At 47.3% G+C, this 23,039-nt stretch overlaps 1 protein-coding gene across 1 annotated transcript in view; it reads right to left on the bottom strand.

Annotated features, from left to right (window-relative positions):
• Window positions 1–2,806: 2,806 nt before the first annotated feature.
• KALRN (kalirin, RhoGEF kinase) overlaps window positions 2,807–23,039 on the bottom strand; it is a 368,140-nt gene continuing 347,907 nt past the window's right edge. Inside the window, exons 52-60 of the mRNA XM_009327171.1 lie at window positions 16,144–16,171; window positions 15,506–15,677; window positions 12,651–12,772; window positions 11,011–11,142; window positions 9,078–9,242; window positions 8,077–8,155; window positions 6,693–6,893; window positions 5,629–5,767; window positions 2,807–3,352 (exon numbers count right to left, since the gene is read on the bottom strand). Coding sequence (XP_009325446.1) covers window positions 2,807–3,352; window positions 5,629–5,767; window positions 6,693–6,893; window positions 8,077–8,155; window positions 9,078–9,242; window positions 11,011–11,142; window positions 12,651–12,772; window positions 15,506–15,677; window positions 16,144–16,171 — 1,584 coding nt within the window. The remainder of the gene's footprint in view (window positions 3,353–5,628; window positions 5,768–6,692; window positions 6,894–8,076; window positions 8,156–9,077; window positions 9,243–11,010; window positions 11,143–12,650; window positions 12,773–15,505; window positions 15,678–16,143; window positions 16,172–23,039) is intronic.

A 23,039-nucleotide genomic window follows, 5' to 3' on the forward strand; every position in this document is an offset into this window, starting at 1 on the left:
AGTTCTCTAACATGAATATGGAAAAAGCAGAACCATAAAGGAAAGCAACCCCATAACACTCAAAATCTTCAGAGTTCAGCACCTCCAGCTCTCCCTTGACAAGGAATCTCTTTTTTGAATCTGAGCACCAATACTAAACATGTATCCTCTTTCAGCCCTTTGGGTTTTTTTTCTGTTATTTGATGGCAACGAGAGGCTTAAATATTCCCTTAAACAATCCAGCTTCTTCCCCCTGTGCATCCAAAGTGTCTGCTGTTGCAGTTTGAGATGTGAATGCAGGAGGTAAGAAAATAAAATTATAAATAACTCCAGATTTCATGTGATACATGAGAATTTGTTTGTGTTAATTCCAAGAAGAAAGACTGTGGCTGAAACCGTACCCACAGGCCTAATAAAAGCTGTGGGTTTTACAAACCACGCTTCCATAAACATTTTTTTAAGGGCAGCACAATCACAGCACAAAGAGCCAGCTTTGACAAATAGGAAGAAGTACGAACAGTCCTGTAGTGAGAAAGTACCTGAGGCTGGTGCTAATTAAAGACACCCCTTGATGACTGCTGTCTGAAGAAGTTTCGGTTGCTAAGAAATCGCATACTTGGCACTCTTGCTCAGGATGAGAGCCTGGTCTTCGTCTAAGAAGTGCTGCTGGATTGCTTAGAAAATTAGCTGCTGCACTACAGAGGGGAACTGAAATAGGTTCTAGCTGATCCAGAAGGTTTAGCCTTCTGTGAACACCATCTCTTTCAAGCCTTTCCACAACTTCCCCCTGTATTAGATCTCTCTCCATCAGCCACACCGCTTCTGACTCTGCTCAGGCACCGGGCTCACCCTTCTGACTGTGGCTCCCCAACCTCAAGGTCTGTTCTTGTATTGCACGCACGCGGTGCTGAACGTTGGTTTTTTTGCTGTGCCTCCTTTCTTCTCCACTAGCAAAATACTGACCACTCCAGCGTCCTGACAGAGCAAGCACAAAGAGAAGGGCCAGGTCTCCTACCTGCCGTGAAACTGAGCTTGGAGGTGGATCAAAAAAAGGGCTAGCAGAGCCCTGAGAATTTAACAGTACTTGCAGAGTATCTCCGCCACCTGCTAGCAGAGACAGCTTTTGCTCCTGCAGATATATTGCAGGCTCACAGTGCAGTTACTTGGATGGTAAATTAAATTTGACTCTTCCCCTTACAAGAGAGTCTATACTGAGCAGACATGGTCAGATCAAGCCCTTTTCCTTAGGAAAAGCTTTGGTAACAACTGACATTTCCCATTACAGGCACAGCAATGGCACTCAGCACCGAGACAAAGTCCTCGCATGCCAGGGGAAAAAAAAAAAATCTCTTTGATCGTCACCCTACAGGGCTGTAGAGTTTTAGGGTGCGGCAGCAGGATGGGGAAGCACCAGCTGGGGAGGTGTTTCCCCTCCCAGTCCACTGCTAGATTTGGCCAGCCTATGGACTGCTGATTTGTCACTGCAGACTCCCTGCGTTGGTTATACTTAAGGCTGGCTCTGTCACTGTAACATCAATATGATGATGTTGCAACTTGGCTTGCTAGAGAGAAATGTTTTAATTGTGAATATTTTTTATTTCATTACAAATTAGGCTTTGGACATAAAATATCCTCACGAATGCTTTGGTGGTGAGGTGCTAACGGCAGCTGAGAGATATTTACAAGTTTGGAAACAAAACAAATGACATACTTTAAACACTGAAAACGATTTTCAGGCTCTAAGCACGAGGATGAACTCACCACTCCTACTGCACTCTGAAAGGCTTAGATGGACTTTGGGCCAAGCAATTCTGAAGCTAGAAATGGAACAGGATCCTTTATATATATATATATATTTATATATATGATACAATATATGTATACTGAAAACCTGTGATAGAAAAAATTGTCATCATCATCATCTTCTAGTTTACAGATACTGCAAAAATTGGACACAGCCTTTTCTCAATGCACAGGTTTTGCAAAAGATTTCTGTACAGCGTGTATAAAATGCTTTTAAAAAACCCATCATAGTCCCATTGTGCTTAGTCAAAACCAGCTGTATGCTCCAATGAATTAATTGCCTTAATCGTAGCTCCAAAAGATACTGCATGTTGACTTGACACTTCAGAAAGCCCAAGGATTAACGGGGGATTTTGGTCCGAGCACTACCACGCAACAAGAGTGTATCTAAGCCACACCACCACGGAAGCTGATCCAGCAGTGACTAGGGCCTGATCTTGCATGTCCTACGCAGGCAAAGTTCCCGCTGAAATCATGGCAGACCCGGGCATACGGGGCGTGCAAAATCCGTCTGTTAACCTGGAGCAGGCTTGCAATGATTTCAGCAAAAACTGACTTCAGTCCAGTTCTGCAGTACGTGCTAAGGTCAGCCTAGTCTCACTCCCCCCACTATCCTACTCCTAATCTCTCGTACATTTTAAAATCAGTTCAGCAAGATCAAGAGGATTTCTTATAAGGCTGCCTCACAAAGATTAAGGCAACTGCAATTTTGGCTCTCGTTTCCAGTTGGTGTTTGCTTCCCGCAGTCCTTTTTTGGCGGTGGATGTGACAATACCACGTGTCCCAAGAGAAGCCCGCCAAGGGGAGGGAGCGGGTACCCGCCGCTGTTACCCCCTTGGCTTTGGTCCCGAGGAACTGGGCAGGTACTGCCACCTCCGCAATGATTTGTACCCCGCAGCTGGGGAAGCCACGTGAAATGCAAACGCCGAATACGGGACTATGTACAGACAGATCTGCTTTGCGCCTGCTCGCTCCCTGCGCCTTGCCTCCGGACCAGCAGTGTAGGACCCCAGGGATGGAGGCATTACGTGCCTGGGTTCAGCCTGCTCATCAGGAAACTCTTGACGCTGGGGACCGGGTGCACGTCGTACTGGTGCCTGCGGCGCTCGATAAAGGAAGCCAAGCGGGAGGTATCCAGTGGGATCTTGGAATAGCTGCCGTTGTGCGGTTGCAGCCACGGATGCTGTAAACAAGTGGCTGCCGTCGGCCTTCTCCTGAAGTCTTCCTGGAGGATAACGTTGATGAAATCCCTGGCGGCATGACTCACATCGGAGAAGTACTCGGGCGGGAAGCTGAAATCTACTCTGCACACATTGATACAAGTCTCCTCTTTGCTTTCATCCAGGAATGGAGAGACTCCACTTAACATGACGTAGGTGAGGACCCCGATGCTCCAGATATCCGTGCTCAGGGAGACAGGAAGGCCTTGGATAACTTCAGGAGCTGCGAACTCCGGGTTTCCAAGGAGGTGGTGGACATGGTAATGACCTGTGATCTGAACTGCATCTTCCAAATCAATGATCTTGACACGAGGGACCGGGATTCTTAAATCAATGAGCAGATTTTCTGGCTGTTGAAAAGATAATAACAAAAACTTAATTATATTATATTTTTGCAAATAAAATGCGTAGATTTCATTTAGGTTTAATAGCCAATCAAAACTCGCATTTAATCAGATGTGTGAGGTACAGGTCAGGAGAGTGAATGACAAGGAACCAGCTCAGCTGCTGTTTACACTGCTGTAAATTCAGATCAATGCTGAAGTTGCAATGACAACGTTCTCTTTTGCACTAGGGCAACACACAGGGATTTTGCACTTTGTCCCAAATACTCACAGTTTATTTTCCCAAACTAATCTCTACAGATTAAGAGCACTGACAGATTTTTAAATTTTGATAAGACTTGTGTATCTCTGATCAGTTTATTTAGATTCCATTTATTTACATGACAACTGGCTACATAAAGGTGCGTAACTTGTAGCAGAAATGTTCTTCGTGAAGTAAAAGTTCAACTTTGCTCCCACTACCACGTAGCCTGGGAGGGACTCTGGCGCGTGCCATTACTGTTGCTGTCGGTTGAAATGGATGGAGATGCCAGTGATCCCTTATAAACACCAGCACACAGTCATGCCTCCAAGCCAGAGTGCAATTCATCCCAGTTGGTTTTCCCTCTGTTTTACCAACTCTTTTCATTATTTAAGATCTCTCTATCTCAGTGGGAGATGCTGAGCATTGCCTATACACTCCACTCTGGGGACTTAACATGGATTTTGCTTCCTTTGTTGGCTCTGAGATGATTTCTGAATTTACTCCTTGCACCCTCTCTAGGCTCACTTTTCTGTCCTATAGCCCCTCAGCCTCAGGCATATTTTACTGCCGCCTCATGGCTACGTATATAAAGCAAAGTTCACTACACTGCTGTTCAAATCTCTCCGCTTGCTCTTCTCTTGTGCAGTCTGCATCAACAAAATCAACGTGTTCTTGAGCAGGATCCTGGGACAAGACAGTCCATGGATAGGTCTGCTGTCACTACCAGTGCATCTCTCCTGCTTCCCACTTAGCAACAGAAGGCGCTTTATTTAGCATCCCTCATTCAGGAGAACTGTAAATAGGTCACAGAAAATTGGCTTCCCACCTTGTTTCTGGGAAGTATCTTGTGATCAAATAGAGAATTCAGTGCAGTTTCTTACCTACTTTTTGGCAGGTCCTATAAATAGAGCAGAAAATACAAACAATCTTACTGAAAGAAACCAGGATGATTTAGCCTTTTGGGACTAATGCTCACATAAGGTACTGTTCAAAAGGAATCTTTTTTGTAGTGGTAGTAGGCAGCAGAAGAATGAAAGCATCACTTCATCTGACATGCCTGGGAGTTGAGAAGAGACCTCCTTGGAGCTAGATTGTCCACTATATAAGAAAGTTAAATTAATCTCTCATTCTCCATTTTTAATTGGTATTTAAGTCTGAAAAAAAAATTATAGATTATCTGATATCCCTGGCAACCAGAATCAACGTTGCGGATCTCAAAACTCAAAACACTTGATCATAACTTCAATCGCTAATTCTCTGTCATCCAAGATGGGATGTAGGTGGGGACAGCAGTACAATGCCGAATCCAGGACAGTACAGTGCCTCCTGCCATGTGCGCTGACAAAAGGAGGTACGAGCTGTGCTAATCTAACTGAGCGTGTCATTAGAGAATGCCTGAATTTCTTCTCCACAATGCAGCTTGTTCTTCCTCTGAACCTCTCCCTGGGTGTATTTCCCACCCAGTTCCCCTCTCAGGCTCTGCAGCACAATGCAGCACGCTGCTTTCCTTTGCCCCTGCCAGCCCTCCCCACCTCCTGCTCCGCTGCACCCTCCCCTCCCCTTGCTTTGGGCTCTCCAGGGCACTGCTGCGGATGTGAGGGAGGCACGCGCTCCTTCTGGCCTGCCCTGAGCTGCCTGGGCAAAAGCCAGCTCTGCTCAGGAAGCTTGGTAGCTAAGTTGGTACAGGTGTGAGCCCAAACCATACCCTGTGGATTTATCTAACTCCCCTTCAGGCAGGTGCTAGTGTCATCTCACTCTTGTCTCAGATATCCTCCTTCTCCTTCATTAAATCCCTCTTCCAGAAAGCCCTTGAGAACAAACCAGTGAATCGAGGAAATAGGTGCATCTCTGTCTGAAGGAAGAAAAAGACCTTGCGCTGCAGGTCAGTAAGTCCTTTCTCTGGTCAATAGGTCTGAAAGATAGCGCTTGTCCATTTAGCGATCATCTCTTTGGGGTACAGACTGCACCTCCTCCCTGTCTGTGCAGCTGGGAACTCTCTGTACCAGGGCGCTGATTAATAGCATCATTCTCTTCTTACCTTTATGTCTAAGTGAGCCACTCTGCAATTATGAAGATACTGCAAGGCTTCCATTGTGTCTCTTATATAGAAAGCGACTTTCTCCTCCATAAGTTCATCATGGTTCATTAGATAATCTAAGAGACGGCCGTCATCCATCCTACAAACAAATCAATCCCTGCATATGAAAGATCACATGGTATCTCCAGGAACAGTTAATATTTGAAAACAAAATTGCAATGGAAACTTTGTGACCTAAAAATGGAGGAAACTAAAATGCAAGATCTGATGAGTATTTAATGATATCTTGAGATACTGCAGGCCATGGAAGTGGTAGAATGATTAATCTTCAATTGTTATCTCTGGTCCTTGAAAAAATTAGCAACAGTCTCAAAGTAAACTCACTTACTTAAGGATGGATTCAATAGACGGAGGCAATTCCTTTGAAAACAGATCCTCTTAATTATTTGGATTCATCTGTTTATTTATAGAGCTGGTTGCATAATGCAGAAAAAAAATCACTGACATTTTCAGCTGGTAATATGTTCTGTGGGAAAACTAACCCAATAAAATTTTTCCACCTAGTTTTATTTATCTGTATAAATAAACAAGCAAAGAGCCCAAATATACTTTGTTGGATATACTGTAACAAAGAAGCATTTTGGATTTTGGTTGCTATTTCTCCTTATAGGGGCAAGCATAGTTGCTACACAGCTCTTTTCACCAAGAAGTATTAGAACAATACAGGCTTCAATCTAGCTGAAACACATTTACTCGAGTATAAAAAGTGGACAAAACTGCCCAAATAAATCTGATGCTATGCAATGGGACAAACTAACTGCTGATACAATTACCCAGGATTCATCAGAGTAGAAAGCAGTTGTATTTGTCCCTCTGAATCTTATTTACTGTAAAGAAAAGGTAGTGGAAGCTCTGCAGAAAATGGCTATTTCATTTGATGTCACAATCAATAAAAAACAGATAGCAAAATCTTTGCCCTGCTGAAGTCCGGGTGAATTTTATCCTTGGCTTTAATAGGGCTGTGATTCCTACCCAGACACTTGAATTCAAGCTCCACTACTTACAGTTCCAAAACTAAGATGTAGGAAGTAGGAGACTCATAGGTGTCGTGGATAGTGATGTACTGAGGATGCTGTAAGTGCTGTAACAAAGCTGCTTCATGAGCTGCCTGCTCTTTCTTTTTCATTTTTTTACTAATGAATTTTACAGCAACGTCTTTCCGGGTGGCTTTGTGAACGCATTTCTTTACTATGGAGAATCGACCCCTGAAATAAAAAAAAAACAGAATAATGAAGGGGCCTCATGAATAAATCACGCCTAGTTTTCAGTGCAATAACAGACTGATTTTCAAAGTGTTATTTGATTCAGCGCATTAATATTTCACAAGGAATCAGATTTAACTAGTTGTTCCAACAAAGAACCTCTATCTCTTACCCTGGGTGTAGAGATTCTTTGGGGATTAGCAAACACTGAGAGCAAACGGTGTCGCTTTGCTTTGTGCAGCCATACTGATGTCCTCTAACAATCTCCCCTGGGTTCAATTTGCTGCCACTTATACAGGTCCTATCTCTTTTTTTAGCTGTGGGTCTCCCTTCTCCAGGTGCTTTAATAAAGACCCCAAACATTCTCAGACAACTAAAAGAAAAGCCTGGTTAAATAATGACTAACCTATCATTTTGTCTCACTGTTTCAGGCACACAGTAAGAAATGAAGAAAAAAGCTGGCAGGAAAACATTTAGGAAACTCATACAGACTAGTGCCTAGTACCATTCCTGAAAGTAAAACTACTCAGTGAAACCGTGTGCTGAACTTGGCCTCTTATTAATACATCACTCTTCTTTCTACAGAACCAGAGAGACTCCTGTCCTTTCAGCCACGGAATTACTCGCCTCTGATCTCTGAGCTGAAGAACTAACTGCATTAACCTGAATTGTTTGCATGCCCCTTATCTGTTGCCTGCGCAGAGCACCGAGGGCTGACAACGTATGCAGCTCCTATTTAGGCTCCTGTTCAACTGACCGTCCCAATCAGCAAAGCGCTTTGGCGTGTGATTTAAGTCAGTCACATGCCTCACGTGCTTCAGCAAACTCAGTCTTTGAGGTTAAGTTTATCCAGAACCAGCAAATTGTCATGACTTCAAAAGCTCACATCAAATCAGAGATGTCAGAGGCGATACCAGTGAGAGCTAGCAGTGGCTTTCAGAGATTTGGCTGCCTGATTGTTCACAAGTTTGCCAGGTTGTAATCCTCAAATCACAATTGATCTTGAAAAACAGGATTTAGTCTATATCTTAGCCAGTCTATATTTTAATCAGTACTTAACATGCTTTTGCAAGGAGCAGCAGTTTTTGAGCTAACTACAAAAAGCACCCTAAACTTTCCTCCAAGGAAAAAGCTTCAAGCCATTGTTTTGATGTTTTATTGCAGTGATAAGCGGGGTTAATATTACCTCCCAATCTCATGCAGCTCTACATAAGCGAGGTCAAAGTTTTCCTTCCATGAAATAGTGGCACCATCAGCAGCAGAGTCTTTGGGAGAACAAAGGACATTCAAGAAAGTATAAAATTAAAGACAGTTTCCTGTGGACTATAAACTGCATATTTTAGAACTATGGGAGACTATATTACTTAAACCAGCAAATATTACCACTAGGAGTTCAGTTTCATACTGCTCAGGCACAGCTCCAATGTGTTGCACCACTAAAAGCCAGACCTCCCAAGAGGAATGCGTGGATAAGGTGGATTCAAATCTGTCCTTGCAATTTTGGGCTGAAAAGGGCCATATGTAAAGTCTAAGGGCATGTCTGTGTGTAACTGGGAGATAGAGCTACGCCACGTGAGCTCTCGTTTCATCCAGCACAGGCTATTCAAGCCAGTCACAGACCTAGTTACGCACTAGAGCTGCTAAAACATAGGGAAACGTGGGCGCTGCTTACAGTACAGTCGTGAGTGAGCTGTACCCCAAATTCCTGCAGCACCATGTGCTGGGGGCTCACCTCCATTGCAGCCTTCCTATGCTGGCTGCATTGCTCGGGAGGGGTGGGTACTTTTGCAGGCTGCCTTGCAGACCCCAGCTGGGCTGCCCAGCAGAAGCCCCTGGTGCTACCGGCATTGTGGAAAGGCAGGGGACACACTGGGCAGGATGTGGAGCCTGCTGCCCAGAGATGAAGACAAGAAGTGGTCTTCAGATAGAAGGCAGGGACCGGCTAGGAAACTGCAATAGCTTCTGTGACAGAGGGAGGCTGTGAGCCCTGGTGGAGGAGCGACATGAAAACCCTTTCTAGTGGCAGGAGCTGGCTCTGTGCATCTCCCAGGCTTTCCCTTGTATTCCTACCAGCTCCAAGATCAACGTTTTTATCGGGACCCATCAAAGCACAAGTCTGTCTCACCATACTGACTGCACAGGTGGACACCTGTGCGCATCAGCCCCTCCTTGCCATGCCCCACTCACCGTACTCCGGGAGCCTTACAAATTCAGACGGGTCACTGGGCAAGCTGATCCCCCAGGGATTGCTGGCGCTCACTCGAAACTGATACTGGCAGCCTGGGGCCAGGTCCTCAATAACAAGGTACGTGTCCAAAGTTGAGGCTACCGACTGCTGCCAGACTTGCGAGCCTGTGTTTTACGGAGGGAGAGAAGGAGAGCTGAAGGAAACAGTCTCAATATGTGAACAACTCAGAGCAGAGGCTTTCTGCCCAACCCATGCAGCACCCTGGGACGTAAATCCACAAGGTTTTTAAAAGGCAACATTACGGCAGACTGATGCATTTCTGTTAAACCAGAAACAGACCATAGGAAGCTATTTTGTGTTGCAGCCACCTTTCAGTCTGGCTAAATGAGGGAAGAAGGAAATGCCCCTCACTTGACCGATAGCAATGGAAAAACCACAGCCCAGGGACAAGCTGATCTCTCCAGCCGTCTAGCTGTGGCTGTGTACTACAAGTGATGTCTCAGGGCAGCGTGATAAGACAGGAATGGAGAGCTGATTTGATGACAGCTCGGCTGTGAGAGAATCAGTAGCAGAAATACTGCAAAAAAAATAGGGACAAGGGAGTCCCAGGTGAAGCTGAGACAGGGCATCAGTGCAATCAATCAAGTGCAGATGAAGTCTTTCAGAAGACATGGTGGCTACAGTGCTACAGTGAAAGCCGGAGCTGCGGGAGGAGAACCAGCTTTCTGAAGGCTTAGTATGGGCTTTTTGCAGATGAGCAGGATTGCAGCAAAGAAAGAAATGTGTGACTCATGTTTCTGCTCCTAACAGAAACAAACCCAACCATTGCCTAACCCGTGGCATCCAAAGGAGCAATACTTTATGCATCTGCACAGGGTGACAGAACAGAAAAGGACCCCTGGGATGCTGAGCCCTGTCACAGCCTATGATTACTTTCAAGAATATATAAAATTTTATTTTAGTAAGTTCAGGGCTTTTTATTGTTACATTATTTACCATGACCCATATATTTTGTGTGCACTGTGGGCAAATTCTGATTGCCAGGTCTCACAAGGTTAAGGTTGGTTTTACAGGGAAGAGTCAGTGATTCCTTTGGAGTGGGAGGAATACTGAAAACTGAAAACACTGATGCTTTTTTGCTGTTTGTTTTGGTGGCTGTTGTTAATAGTAAGAGCTTTTGTTCTTTCACAAAAATGCCAGTCACACTGATGGCACAGTGAGGGTCAAGGCAGAGTTTTTGCTAAGAGAAGGTATTAATATGATGGAGTGATTAAGTTTGCACATTTACTAACATGAGGTAGGGTTTTTTGAAGGATGAAGGGGAAAAAACAGAGGCCACATACCTAAGGCAAGGTTTACTGCCCAGGGACACTCACACCTTTGCAGGAAGAATGCAAAAAGGGATGTGAATCATTTCAAATGCCCTTTTCAAGAGCACATGCCTGTACATATTGGGAAAACAGTGCATTTAATATCTGTCTAATTCTTCAGGGGAAAAGGATGGTTGGATTTAAGAACAAATGGATTTCAGAGCTGAGCTTGAAAACTATGCAGGGATCTGTAAGTCTACCCAGATCAAAAAAAATAATGAGGCTGCTTTGTTTTTGCATTCTCAGGAAACATCCACCAGAAAGGATGGATACCATGGTGGTAGAATGCAAATGATGAAAGGATGCCTTAGTGATGGATATGTTTTAGCTTAGCACACTTTGCTTGCCATAAGTGACCGGAGCAAACAGAAAGGTCTGTAATATGTGAGAAGTTGGGCTGGATGGTAGAAGGGCTTCTTTTGGCCTTAGACTTTGGGATCAGTGGGCAACAGCTAGTGGCACCCCAGTGGTGGCAAGGATGCTTTTGGGACCTGTTGTGCCATAAAGGAGACTTACTTTGTTCTCATTCTCCCAGCCAGCGAGCAGAGCTCAAACCACTTACCTTCTTCTCTGTACTCTACAGTGTAGCCTGAAATGGTGCAATTGCCTGTACTGGATGGGGGCAGCCAGCGTAGGATCACAGAGGTGCAGCTTCTCTCCTGAGCAATGGGGCGATTTGGGGCAGCTGGGACACCTTGGGAAGAGAAAGCAAGCACCAAGTCCAGCATCACGTCAACAAGCGCTAGTGCTTTATTCTGAAGATCAGGTGTATCAGGTACATCAGGTCACTACAAGGCAGCTGTGCCTTGCAGAGGGAGCGCTCTGGTTTACACTGGGTTACCAGCACAACCAGAGGAAAGGCAATGTCATGGTCCTGTTCACCTACCACCGTGGGTCTGAGACCTCCATACTAGCAGCTGGGAGAGAACCGTGCTGCTTGCAAGCCCTGCTGCCTTGACATGATCTCACAGTACTACAGGGCAGGGGGATTATCTTCTTGCTCACAGCTGGTGGTCAACTGGGCTGCGACGCCTCAGGGAGCTCCCTGCAAGACTGTACGGGAGAATAGTCCCTTGGGTGCAGAAGATCTGTCTGAGCTCAGCTGCTGTAAAGGCAGAGCCTCTTTACCTGCCACCTTCTGCTGCTAATTTTTGCTCCAGCTCAAGACCCGATGCAAAGCCCATGGAACTGAGGAAAACAAATATTCTCGTGGACTTCACCAAGCAGCAAGTAAGGTTCTGGAGGTGGGGAGTCACCTTGAAGTGTCCAAAAATGACACAAGAAAGCCACTCAGAGTGCTTCTGGGTGTATGGCGCTTGGTATGTTTGGCAGCAGATTGACAAATGACCAGTAATTCTGTGTTTTGCACAGGGTTCCCTTCAGCACAGGAGTAGTTAGTGCAGCCACTAATTTGCTTGGATAAATTGGGGAAATTATATCTCTAGGACAGTTTGTGAGACCAAACAAATTGACTTCTAAATGCTTGTGACACTTCTGCATCTGTAAGTCACCAGTTAGACATTTGTTGCTGTGCCATCCCCTTCAATGCAGCAGGCACCCCTCATCTCTCATGCTAACAGATCCCTTCCCAGAGCTGGAAGTCATGAGCATCAACTCATCATTTCATATTCATTACAATTAGATGGGTCACTAATTACAGCACTGAGAATTCAGGCTCGGAGATGTGTCTCTGAGTTGAGTCCCCGCAGAACAGTTCACCCAGGCCAAGCTTTACTCTCACCTCCTCCGTCCCCCACAGAGAAGGGGAGGCTGAAAATCGGTGTCACTGGATCCCAGGTCCCCCCGCTCCAGGCAGGCTCTAAAGCACAGAGCTGCCTGTGGGCAGCTGGGGCATCATCCCCCCAGGGGCTCGGCAGCCCGAGGGAGCTCAGCTTCCTACTGAGCCCCTGGGAAGCAGCACTGCGAGCAGGATGCAGGAGCTGAACCAGTGCCAATGCATTTTCATTTCCCAGATGTGACGCTTATGACCAGACAACTTAATCAAGCACAAAGAGTCTGCGATGCCTTCAGCCATCAGTGGGAGTCTTGGCTGAGGAATGGTTGTATGATTTTAACGTCTCAATTCACCTGGCACAGCTCCACGTCCGGCTGCCTTTGCACCGGCTATTCCTGTGTGCTCCCAGCCCCAGCCGAGGGACCCCGTACAGGAAAAATCCTGGGTGTTAAGGTCAGATGCGCTACCTTGAACTTTGATGGTTGCAGAGGTTGATGCGGTTCCATGTTCATTGGTTGCCACGCAGGTGTAAATGCCGCTGTCCTGAGGCATCAGGTTGCAGATTTTCAAGGTGAGCTCCCCGGAGTCACTGTGGATGCAGGAAGCCCCGATTATAAAACGCTGCTTCACTTGCTAATGCTTTTATACCAGTTCCTGTCCTGCCTCATTACAAACACACGCTGCTGTGGTTTAACCCGGCAGGCAGCTAAACACTGCACAGCCGTTTGCTCACTGCCTGCCCCTGCCCAGTGGGATGGGGGAGAGAATCGGGGAAAAAAAAAGTAAAATTCATGGGTTGAGATAAAGACAGTTTAATAGGACAGAAAAGGAAGGGAAAATAACAACAACAACAACAATAATAATGAGAAAAGAATATACAAAATAAGTGATAGTGATGCACAATGCAATTGCTCACCACCTACCGACCGATGCCCAGCCAGTCCCCGAGCAGCGGTCACTGCCCCCCGGCCAACTCCCCCCCAGTTTATATACTGAGCATGACGTCATATGGTATGGAATGTCCCCTTGGCCACTTTGGGCCAGCTGTCCTGGCTGTGCCCCCTCCCAGCTTCTCGCTGGCAGGGCATGAGAAGCTGAAAAGTCCTTGACTAGTGCAAGCACTACCTAGCAACAACTAAAACATCGCTGTGTTATCAACACTTTTCTCATCCTAAATCCAAACCACAGCACTGTACCAGCTACTAGGAAGGAAATTAACTCTACCCCTGCCGAAACCAGGACACACGTGCACGCAAATCCTGTTAACTCATTTGAAGGAACGTCCCTCCAGCAATCTGGTACCCAAATACAACCGCTCCATATGTCAGGACTAGGCCGTTAACAAAACCTTCGAGCAGAATGGTCCAAATTGCCTGCCAGGCAAATCTACTTGTCTTCTGTGGCCTCGGGGGAGATGGGGAAGGATCACTCAAGCAGCAAGCAAAGTCCAGGAGCTGAACATTTGCTGTGCCTGTCCAGAGCTGGATGCTTAGACTCCATATATCTGGAAAGATTTTCCCAGGCCCATCTTTCCTATCTTGGGAGACGCTGAGCTGCTGTGCCTCTGCAGTTAAGTCCAACACACGCCGGACAAATTGGGCTTCCCGCAGATGCAGAAGGCAGTCACACAGTGCAGGGTGCCTGATGTTTCTGGGAAGCTTCAGACCCCTGGAGCATGTGCCGTTGATCTAATGAGGCTGCCAGGCCCCGGTCAGAAGGCTGGACATCTCACAACAGCTACGGATAAAGAATGTCTGCGCCAAGTTCGTGAGAGACACTCAATCTTTGGGCCAATCTGAGCAAATAAACAGCTCTGCAGAGTCTAGTGAATTTATAGCAGGTCTGTACATAGTCACTTCGGTTTGCACATTGCAGTCTTCAATATGCAATTTAAGGGAGTCAGCCTGAATTAAAGGATTTTGCTTGTGTAACTGCTTTAGCTGTACCGGAGACCCAGCTTAGAGCCAACAATAAATTCCCTTGATGGCAAAAGTAGACTAGTGCTTGAGGGCGTAATCTATCAGAAACTGCAGAAGGACATGGATGCCAGTATAACTGCCTGGACGCTGCAGCCTTTGCTGGTCTGACTATGCTGGTTTAACACAGCATAGAAATATTCCCTTCCCCCGCAATCCGGACACTCATGCCAGCAAGATTTGTAAGGCAGCCACTGATCTGCTGGGCCTCTCCTTGGCAGGCAGTGTCTTCACTGAAAAACAAATACGAGTAACAAGACAATACAAGGGCTGATAGCGCACAGCGAGCCAACGCACAGGCGAAAGACTGTGATGGAAAACAGAACCCTCTATGGAAATATCCCCCCAACGCAACTCCAGCCAGAAACCTGAAGATTAGGCACTAGCGATCTACTGAGTAATGGCTAAAAAGACAATTTTGGGTGCTTTGGGGCGGCTGCACAACCCAATGGTCTCTGAAGGAAGCTCTTGATCAGATGTCTTTTTTTTTTGTTGAACATGTAAAATCCTTTCTCTCTTAGTGTTCATTTTTCTCTCTCAGTGATTTTGTACTCCCTGGATTCATCTCAGCCTGAGCCAGAAGTGCTAAAAAGTTCGCGTGAAAGATTGCTTCCCGGAGATTTCCACTGCAGTTTGGCCCAAATCGCTTATATAAGCTGCAGATGAGCATCCAGCAGCAGGCTGTTACCTGACCTGAATTAAACTCCAGTTCTTTTTGGATCTTCCCAGTGCTTGTTGTAAAGATGGTTTTCCTCCCCCCGAGCCGAGCTGGGAACATCGCGACAAGCATCTTTCTGTCCCAGCACAGCCAGATGTAGCCTTCCCTGGAGCACATGTAGGCTCTTTTAGGAACAGCTGAGGAAGGGCTCAGGAAAACTGCAGGAGTTACCACCTCTGCCCATGAGATGAGAAAACACCCAACGATACGGGTGTTGTAAGCCAGTGAGGGCTTGCTCTGCTCGACTCCCGTTCCTACCGAAGGTGAGCATGGCATCAAACTCAAGCAGAGAACATGGAGGCAGTATCAGCCAAACTAATATTAATTGCTTCTGGCTTGCAGCTGGCCCAGGAGGTCATGGCCTCCTGGGGCAGAGCACAACCAGAGCAAGCTCACGACTGCCAGCAACACACTCTGTGGATATAGTTTCTGTGGGAAACTATAGAGCTACCCGAGCCCCAAAGTTTGACCCTTTCTAGCTGATGTGTGGTGCAGCGATGTGCCAATACACCGTGCCAGACTTGATTAACTGCATTTCTAATGAGCCTTGTAGCCTGGCTGGTGCCATATTTGAGGGCAACACAACCATCGTGACCAGCTATGCTGGGATCCAAAGGCAGGACCTTACCAAGATGACACCGTGTAAGTGGCTGTGCTGTTGTCATTGTCAAGGATGTTTTGATCCGGTCCTTTCCAGGTTATTGTTGGTTTGGGCCGTCCACAGACTTTGCACTGCAGCATCACTGTGTCACCGAGCAGGCAGGTGATGTCCACTAATGGCACAAGAAACTCTGGAGCCACTGGAAAAAAACATGGGGACACAAACATGACACCTTCTTTTAACCTACAGGCGAGGATGTTCCCCATACAACTCTAGAGAATACATTATAGGACCAGCTATAGGATTTGGGTCCCAAACAGCTGGGGGTCCTGGGATTATGTTACCAAAACTCCCCCTTCACTAAAAGCCAGCTGTCGACAGCTCAACAAAGGAGGGGGGGGGGACTGTCCGCCCCCCAGCCCTGTGCTCTGGCAGGAGGGCAAGACTTTATGAAGGCAGGTTTGGGGGGTTCAGCCTCGCCTGCGGACCCGGGCTGTCTGAGCCGAGCAGCCAGCAGAAGGACCGCTTTCCCTGGGGACCGAGCGGTGGAGAGCTGCCTTTGCTGTAAACGCCGATGGGTGCAGAGCATGCTGTTGCACCGGAGTAAATCGCAGCTGCTGACTTGCCCCTCTGTGCCAGTCAGTGCACAGCTGTCCTTAACTCACCTTCTTGAATGAAATTGGGGTTGATTATCTGAAAAATACAAAGAAATGAAAGCATTTATTTCTCTGGACAGTGACAAAGAGACGTCCGGTTTCACACGGTAACGTGGTGAACCTGACCAGAACCGCAGAAGCACTGACCAGTGGCTACAAGCAACCTCTAACAACCGGCAGACGCAGCAAGCTCTAGTGACAACTGAACAAGCCCGTGCACAGCTGGGAAAGTAAATGAAAGCTACGGCTTCTTGAACTCTGATAAAGCATCACAGGTAACAGGCACAACACTAAGGCTGAGAGGGTGGACATGCTTTCTCTTTGCTTGGGTGATAATGCTCAAGCCATTAACTCCTTTCTTCCCGGAGGTGGTTTGTGCCCCCCTGTGCCCGGCTCCAGACCCACGTCACACAGCGCCTGCAGTCACCACGCACCTGGAGCGTCTCACCAGCGCTCTGGCCACTAACCAGCTTTGGGGAGACGTCTTTTAACTTCTGCTCAGCTTCAGGAAAAAAAAGGCAAAGCACTAAAACAGAAATACTGGCTTCTTTTCGCCTACTGACAAGTATCAGTCCTGCAACAACTCTTGGTGTATCACAATGAGTGAAGTTTCATTCATTTCATTGGACTGCTGGAAACTTTCCAGCTTGGACCTAGGTTTGGATAACTGAGAGTTATTTTATCTAACTAACTAGTTAATTGATCAAGTTAGCGAAGACTTGCAAAGCTACTCTCTCGCCGTGGCCTATACATGCCAATTGCCTCATGTAAACCCTGGAAGCAATGGTGGGAATAGCAAAGATAATGCCAGTAAGTTCTCACACATGGCATCTAGCGGTGTACAATAGTATAGAGATTTTTGCTTCATTAACTGTTTTAATAATCTCATAAGGCCTTGTTATCCAAATTCAAACTAATAATTTGATATCAAGCACCATAAACACCAGTGTGGTTTATATCGCCTTAAATATCTTTGTTACTATCTATTTCAGAGCTATTTTGGAAGATGCCAATGAAGCAGTGACCTAATTTGTGGTCTGCCAAAGCTGATGGGACTTTTTGCAGTGGCTCAGAAACCAGGCCACGAAGCAGAAGCAATAACCCTTCAAAATAACATAGATACATCTTCAAGATTTATATTTCTGCTTTGGCTTTATAAATAGTTTTCCAAGGTCAATGGCTCAGGGTGCCATTCAAGGAGGCGCTCAAGCATATTCAGGTTCATTTTTGTTTCATAGCCCTTCTTCATAGCCCCAGGCAAACCTGATACCAGCACTGAGACCTCAGGGTCTGTTTTCCCCCATCACCACCAGAAAGCACGCGAGGCACAACATGGACTCGCCACTCACAAAGGTTCATTTTTTCCCCATAGAAACATACCTTACGTCAATAAACTCCTCGCCATCTGAGACTGAGACTATTCTTTTCCTAGCAATAGGTAGAATTTGATCCTTCGGGACACATCTACAGAGAACACAATGTTCACGGTACCGGCTGAAACAACCGGCCAATGCCAGTGCTTCATACTCTGTGCTCCAGAAACAGGTAGGGGCTGCTGCTTGTGGGCAAAGCCGGTCTCAGTTCCTAGCACGTCAGTCCTAAAGGTCTGTACCTGGCGGGCAAAAGTGTGATGGTTTGGATTCTCAGATGCTCCCAAGAGTGCTGAGATTTCAAACATTTCATTCCTGGCATCCTGGAAGGAGCCACCCTCTGTCTACATCCCCGGAGAGGGCTCTTTGAGAGCTGTTACTGTATTTAGGGCTTCTTTTTTTTTTTAAAGACACATTGGGAGGCACCCCTGCAGTGGTGAGGGGGCAGGAGGATGTGCCACCCCTGCAACGGGATGGCACGGCTCGGCTCGGCAGGCAGGAGCCTGAGCGGGTGAGGGAGCCAGCCGGGCTCTTTGGGTCCTGTGTTGGGTCTTCTCCTCCTGGCCGCACCTCCTGGCCCTGGTTTCGCTTGGTAAGTGCAAAGCCCCATCTGAAGGGTGCAGCTGGGCACCAACGCCAGGATGTGGACCTCTGGCCAGCCACCCCGGGAGCCTCCGAGAGGGTGAGGGGCTCAGAGGCAGCGATTGCTGCTCTGCAGGAACCAGGACCCACATACGGCCCCTGGATCCCCACGGGCAGGAAGAAATCGGGGCGTAACGGGGCATTGGCTGAAGAAGAACATCTTCTCTCCCACCTGTGCATGTGGAAAAGGAGACATGGAGCTTCGTGATTAAGTTGTGTCGCTCACACGACACAGCAAAGGAAGAAAAAGCTATTCCGTGGACAGCCATCACTTGCCACTTTTTACTCAGTGAGACCATCTACTTACCAGCTTAGCAACCCCAGGCATCAGCTCGTTTGCACATACGTCTTCATTTGTCTAGTTCTGGGCTTAACTGGAATAGACATCTACCCTGCAAAGCTCTCCCCTTCCTTCCCTGCAGCATGCACTAAGTTCCCTTATTATTCACGGATTTCCATCCTTGTAGGATTAGAAATCAGGAGAAAGAAATGCTGATAACACTTTATATTAATTTTATAACTCTAAAGGATTAATTAGAAGATGCAGCTACAATGATAAATGTAATGGATATATCTATAAATAAATAATGCCATGTTTCTAATGACTTCCAAGGCACAATCATTTATAATAATTGCCTTACCAATGTTTTTTTCCACTGCCTCACCATGGGAATATCAGAAAGAAAATTACCACTGCTAGATAATATTGGAAGAGTCTAAAATTTCCATTTCCTGTGCTAAAACTTCATCTGTTAATTAATAAAATTAACAACACCCCTACAGCCATGTTGCGGCTTTTGCCTGCTGTAAGTTCAGACAAAATAAAAGCCTATTTGCAAGAGTATGTTTAAGTGCTACCAAAGTGATTTAATACATTAGTAGAGATTTGGTCTACTTTGAAGGAGGGCGTCAAATGATGGAGTGAGAAGTGCAGAAAGAGGAAAGCAAAGGTTCACAGCCAGATCTGCAGCTGGAAGCCAGCTCCGCTGGCTCACACGTCCGCTCCCAGGCCCCGGGGGTTTGCTGCCTCTCTCTGCAGGCTGGCCAGGTTTCCAGCCTATGGGCGGATGGCAGGAGATGACAGACTCCACAGAGTTCTTCTAGATTAAGTGCAAGACCTTCAGAGATGATTTCTTCATTTGCCAAATAGGTTTCTAATCCCCGTGGGTGGAGAGGAGGGCTCCAGAGCGTGGCGCCGCTGCCCTCGGAGGACGGGAGCTCACGTACCGCTTTTCCACACAGCCTCCTGCCGGTGCCGGGGCTGGTTTCCCTGATGGATGGACTTGCCAAGCACCTCCCGGAGCCTCTTGAAAATGATGGTGTGTGCAAAAAGCTGGAAAAGCTGTCAAAATCCACGCAAGTAACTCTTCCCAATTCTTCTCCTCTTTCTCAGGGCTTTTACAGAGAGGTGAAAGCCAGACCACGTTGCTCTGAAGAGCAGAAATCCTGGCCAGCGAGGGGCCCGGGGTGGGCTGCTGGCAAGCAGGGTGAGGTGCCGTGCACTGAAATGGGGATTAGGGGCAGGTGGGTGCAGCTCCCCTGCAGCCACCGAGGCTCGGGGGGGTGCAGCACGTGATGCTGCCAGAGATGCTCTCATGGGCGACATGGTGGGCTCCAAATCCAAGGGACTTCTCCCTCAGAGAAAAGGAGGTGAAAGACCACCCTCTTCAGCATGTTTTCCCCCTTTTTAAAGCCCCTGCTCGCCCTAGGGAGCTCCCACACAAGCCGAAGGGCAGCAGTGGTGTTTGCAGGGGTGATACAGGAGTCCTGGCTTCTGCGCATCACTCCCTCAGAGAATGCTCTGCACTGCTTTGAGATTACCAGGTGGAAAAAAGCCCTGCTGGTTATGTGGCTTTTGTGGAGTTTTACTTTTCTTCTCTCTGAAAAGCAACATGAGGCTCAGCCCTGAAACCCCACTCAGTCCGTAGCGGTTTGAACAAGGATCTCACAGCCCAGCCCTCAGCTGAGCATCCCTGGCCACGGCGGCCATGAGCGGGGGAAGGCGGCCCAGGGTCTCACGCCGACAAGGGCTCCCTGAAGAAATCCCAGCAACCACCTGCGCCACTGTGGCTGCCAGTCTGGCCTGAGCGAACAAACTCAGGGGCATGGAACTACCCAACGCAAAAACTTCTCACACCATCTTCAGCGCCAGTCCACACCAGGCAAACACAAACCCTAAGGGATGAAACTCGGTTGGCAATGCAGTCACTCCTCAGGTAAGAAACATAGCCGGCTCTTTTTTCTAGGAACATAAACTTAGTTGAAATGAGATAGATTTATTTTTTCCGTTGGATGAAATACCTGTAGCCTGCTCCAGGGTAGGTGAAAACTTGTAACGCTCCCTCCGCGGCCAGGAGAGCTTCTATTTCCCATACAATGACAGCTGAAAATGGAAACCCCACACAAGGTGATGAAGGCAGACCATGAAACGGCCTCTGCTCAAGTGATGTGGGATCTAACGCTGACCAGGCAAAAACAGGGAGCTGAAAGGAGGAGGGGTGAGGTAAAGAAGTGGGAGGACAGGTCGGGGTTATTCAATAAAAAAACCAGAAATAGACCTTGCTTCTCCCTCTTCCAGCCTGCGCTGTTTCAGGGCTCAAACCAAGAAAGGCACATGGGGCGTGTACTTGGATGCCTTTGGGAACCTGCAGGGATCTAAGTGACTTAGATCTAAGTGACTTAAGTGTAATTTAGTGTAACAGTCAGGCTTTAGAAAAGCACCATAGGTGCTGCATCCAGCACCTCAGTATTTCGCAGTACTGAGCCACTTTTTTCCCGGTTTGTTAAGCTCCTGTTACAAAGATAGAAAGGCATCTGCAGCAGTAGCAGCAAAGTCCACTTGCAAAGTGACTCCAACCGCCCCAATTCTTAGCAAGAGCTTATCTCTCATTTGTGCACACGTGCTGTACCTGGTGGGGAGCGAGAAACCATTCTGCAACGCCAATGGCCGGTCCTGAAACGCTCTGCAAGCGCAGCTCGGCTGCCGGCGAGGGCTTCTTGCCTTGGCCAGGGTTTGCTTCTCCGTTGCAGAGATGTCCTCGCCGTGCCTAACCCGCCTCCCTGGAGGAGGCTGGAGCCCAGCCCAGACACGCACAATGCACAGAAGGGCCCAGCGGATGCCCGGATTTTTCCAATGCCACATTTCAGTCCCATTTTAAGGGAGTGCATCAAAAACAGGAGTGAGAATATTTTTCCCCCAAAGCATAAGGCTAGGCTGCAAACCAAGCCTTCTGTAATAAGATCCATGCTTTATCTAAACAGTAGAGGGCATGTTTACTCCAAGACAAGCAGCTCAGCATTTTATAAACACTTCATGGCACTTCTTGTTCACTGAGTTAAAATAAAATATTGACGCATTTGCACATGCTGGTAACAGAGTCAGCAGCACGTTCCTTGCTCCCCCACTCAAAAAAAAAAAAAAAATTAATGATTCTCAGAAAAAAAATGAAATTAGTTACAGATGAATTAAGCCAACTCTAATTTGCAGGAAAAGATCTATCAATCTGTCTCTGACTAGGTCAACTTTTACTTTGAGACTTTTGGGGGGACAAGCTCACAGTGTCACCAGCCTCCCCTCCCCCAAAAAAGAAACAAATTAACAAGAGAAATTTCTTGATAAAAGGAGCAAATAAGGATCCCACTACACATGGATAGATGCTACCAAAGGGAAAATATAATTTAAAATGGGAGAATGGCATCTGATGGAATGTCCCACAGCACCAGCCTTTTGGTGGGGACGGGGGATGCCTTCTGGCCCCCAGCGTGGATGGGCGCAGCTGCCTTTGAGACTGATGGAGAAGCCACGAAGGATGCTGACTGTTGTACACGCATCCGTGCAAAGCAGAAGTCCTCTTGCCCTCGTCACGCTCTTGCTGCGAGGCCCTAACGGCTGGTGTGCTTCAACGGCTGTAGCTGTGGGATGTCTCTGGTACTCCAGGCACCGTGTTGTAGCACTCTACCCCATTCCGGCAGATGAAGTAGGTCACTTCTTCCTTTTCCAAAAGCTTGCACTGCCAGCTCAGGCTACGTCACACCTGGTGAGCCACCTTCCTGGTCAGTCTCAGCAATCCCTGGCCGCTCAGGGCAGCAGGACAGCAGTGTCGCCCATGGAGGCCACCCCAGGGAAACACAGGAGGTTCTCAGGATTGTACTCATTCATGCCATGAGAACAGGCCAGGAAGGGCTTTCTTACCCGTATTGTACAAGATCTCGCCAAGAGAGTATATTAGATCTGCTCTGGAGATGGACAACTCAAGGCAGGGGGTGAAAGCATTTGCCTAAAGCACTTGGAAATTCTTGGCCTGAGCCGAGTGTTGACTTGGAGCCAATGCTGCATCCACCAAACCATTACTTACTCACCCACGTGGACTGTGGGGGTGCTAACACAATATTCTTCCCTACGGGATGTTTCCTAGTGCTTATCTTGCTCTAAGTGTCTCTGAGTAGTTCTTAACATGCTAAACATGCTACAATGTCATAACTGAAAAACATAGATTATGAAGCCCAACTTAGGTACCTTGGCAACAGCCCAGCTCACTAATCTAATGATGGCACTTCCACTGACTTGGGGTGGGCCTGGACTTCATCTCTCCTTTGCACAGCTAAGAAACTGGAACAAACTCTAGACACTCGGTGACAGTTGTGTGTTGGTCAGGATTAATTGTAACGCACTGCAGTTGGAGTCACGCTGTGCAAAACAAGGCGTCTGGAGCCATGTCAGATCCCTACATGTGAGGTCCACCCCAAAGCCTGAAGAGCTGCTGCTGAATTTAGTGAGGTTTAGCTCGGTCAGGTCTTCTGACTGCTGGAAGGACATTCACTTAGACAAGAGAGGTAGCCTGATAGGATTTGCACAGTTGACTTATGACCCCTTCATAATTGAAACCCCATGAG

The sequence above is a fragment of the Pygoscelis adeliae genome, unplaced genomic scaffold (assembly GCF_000699105.1).
Source record: "Pygoscelis adeliae isolate BGI_AS28 unplaced genomic scaffold, ASM69910v1 Scaffold227, whole genome shotgun sequence".
NCBI lineage: Eukaryota > Metazoa > Chordata > Aves > Sphenisciformes > Spheniscidae > Pygoscelis > Pygoscelis adeliae.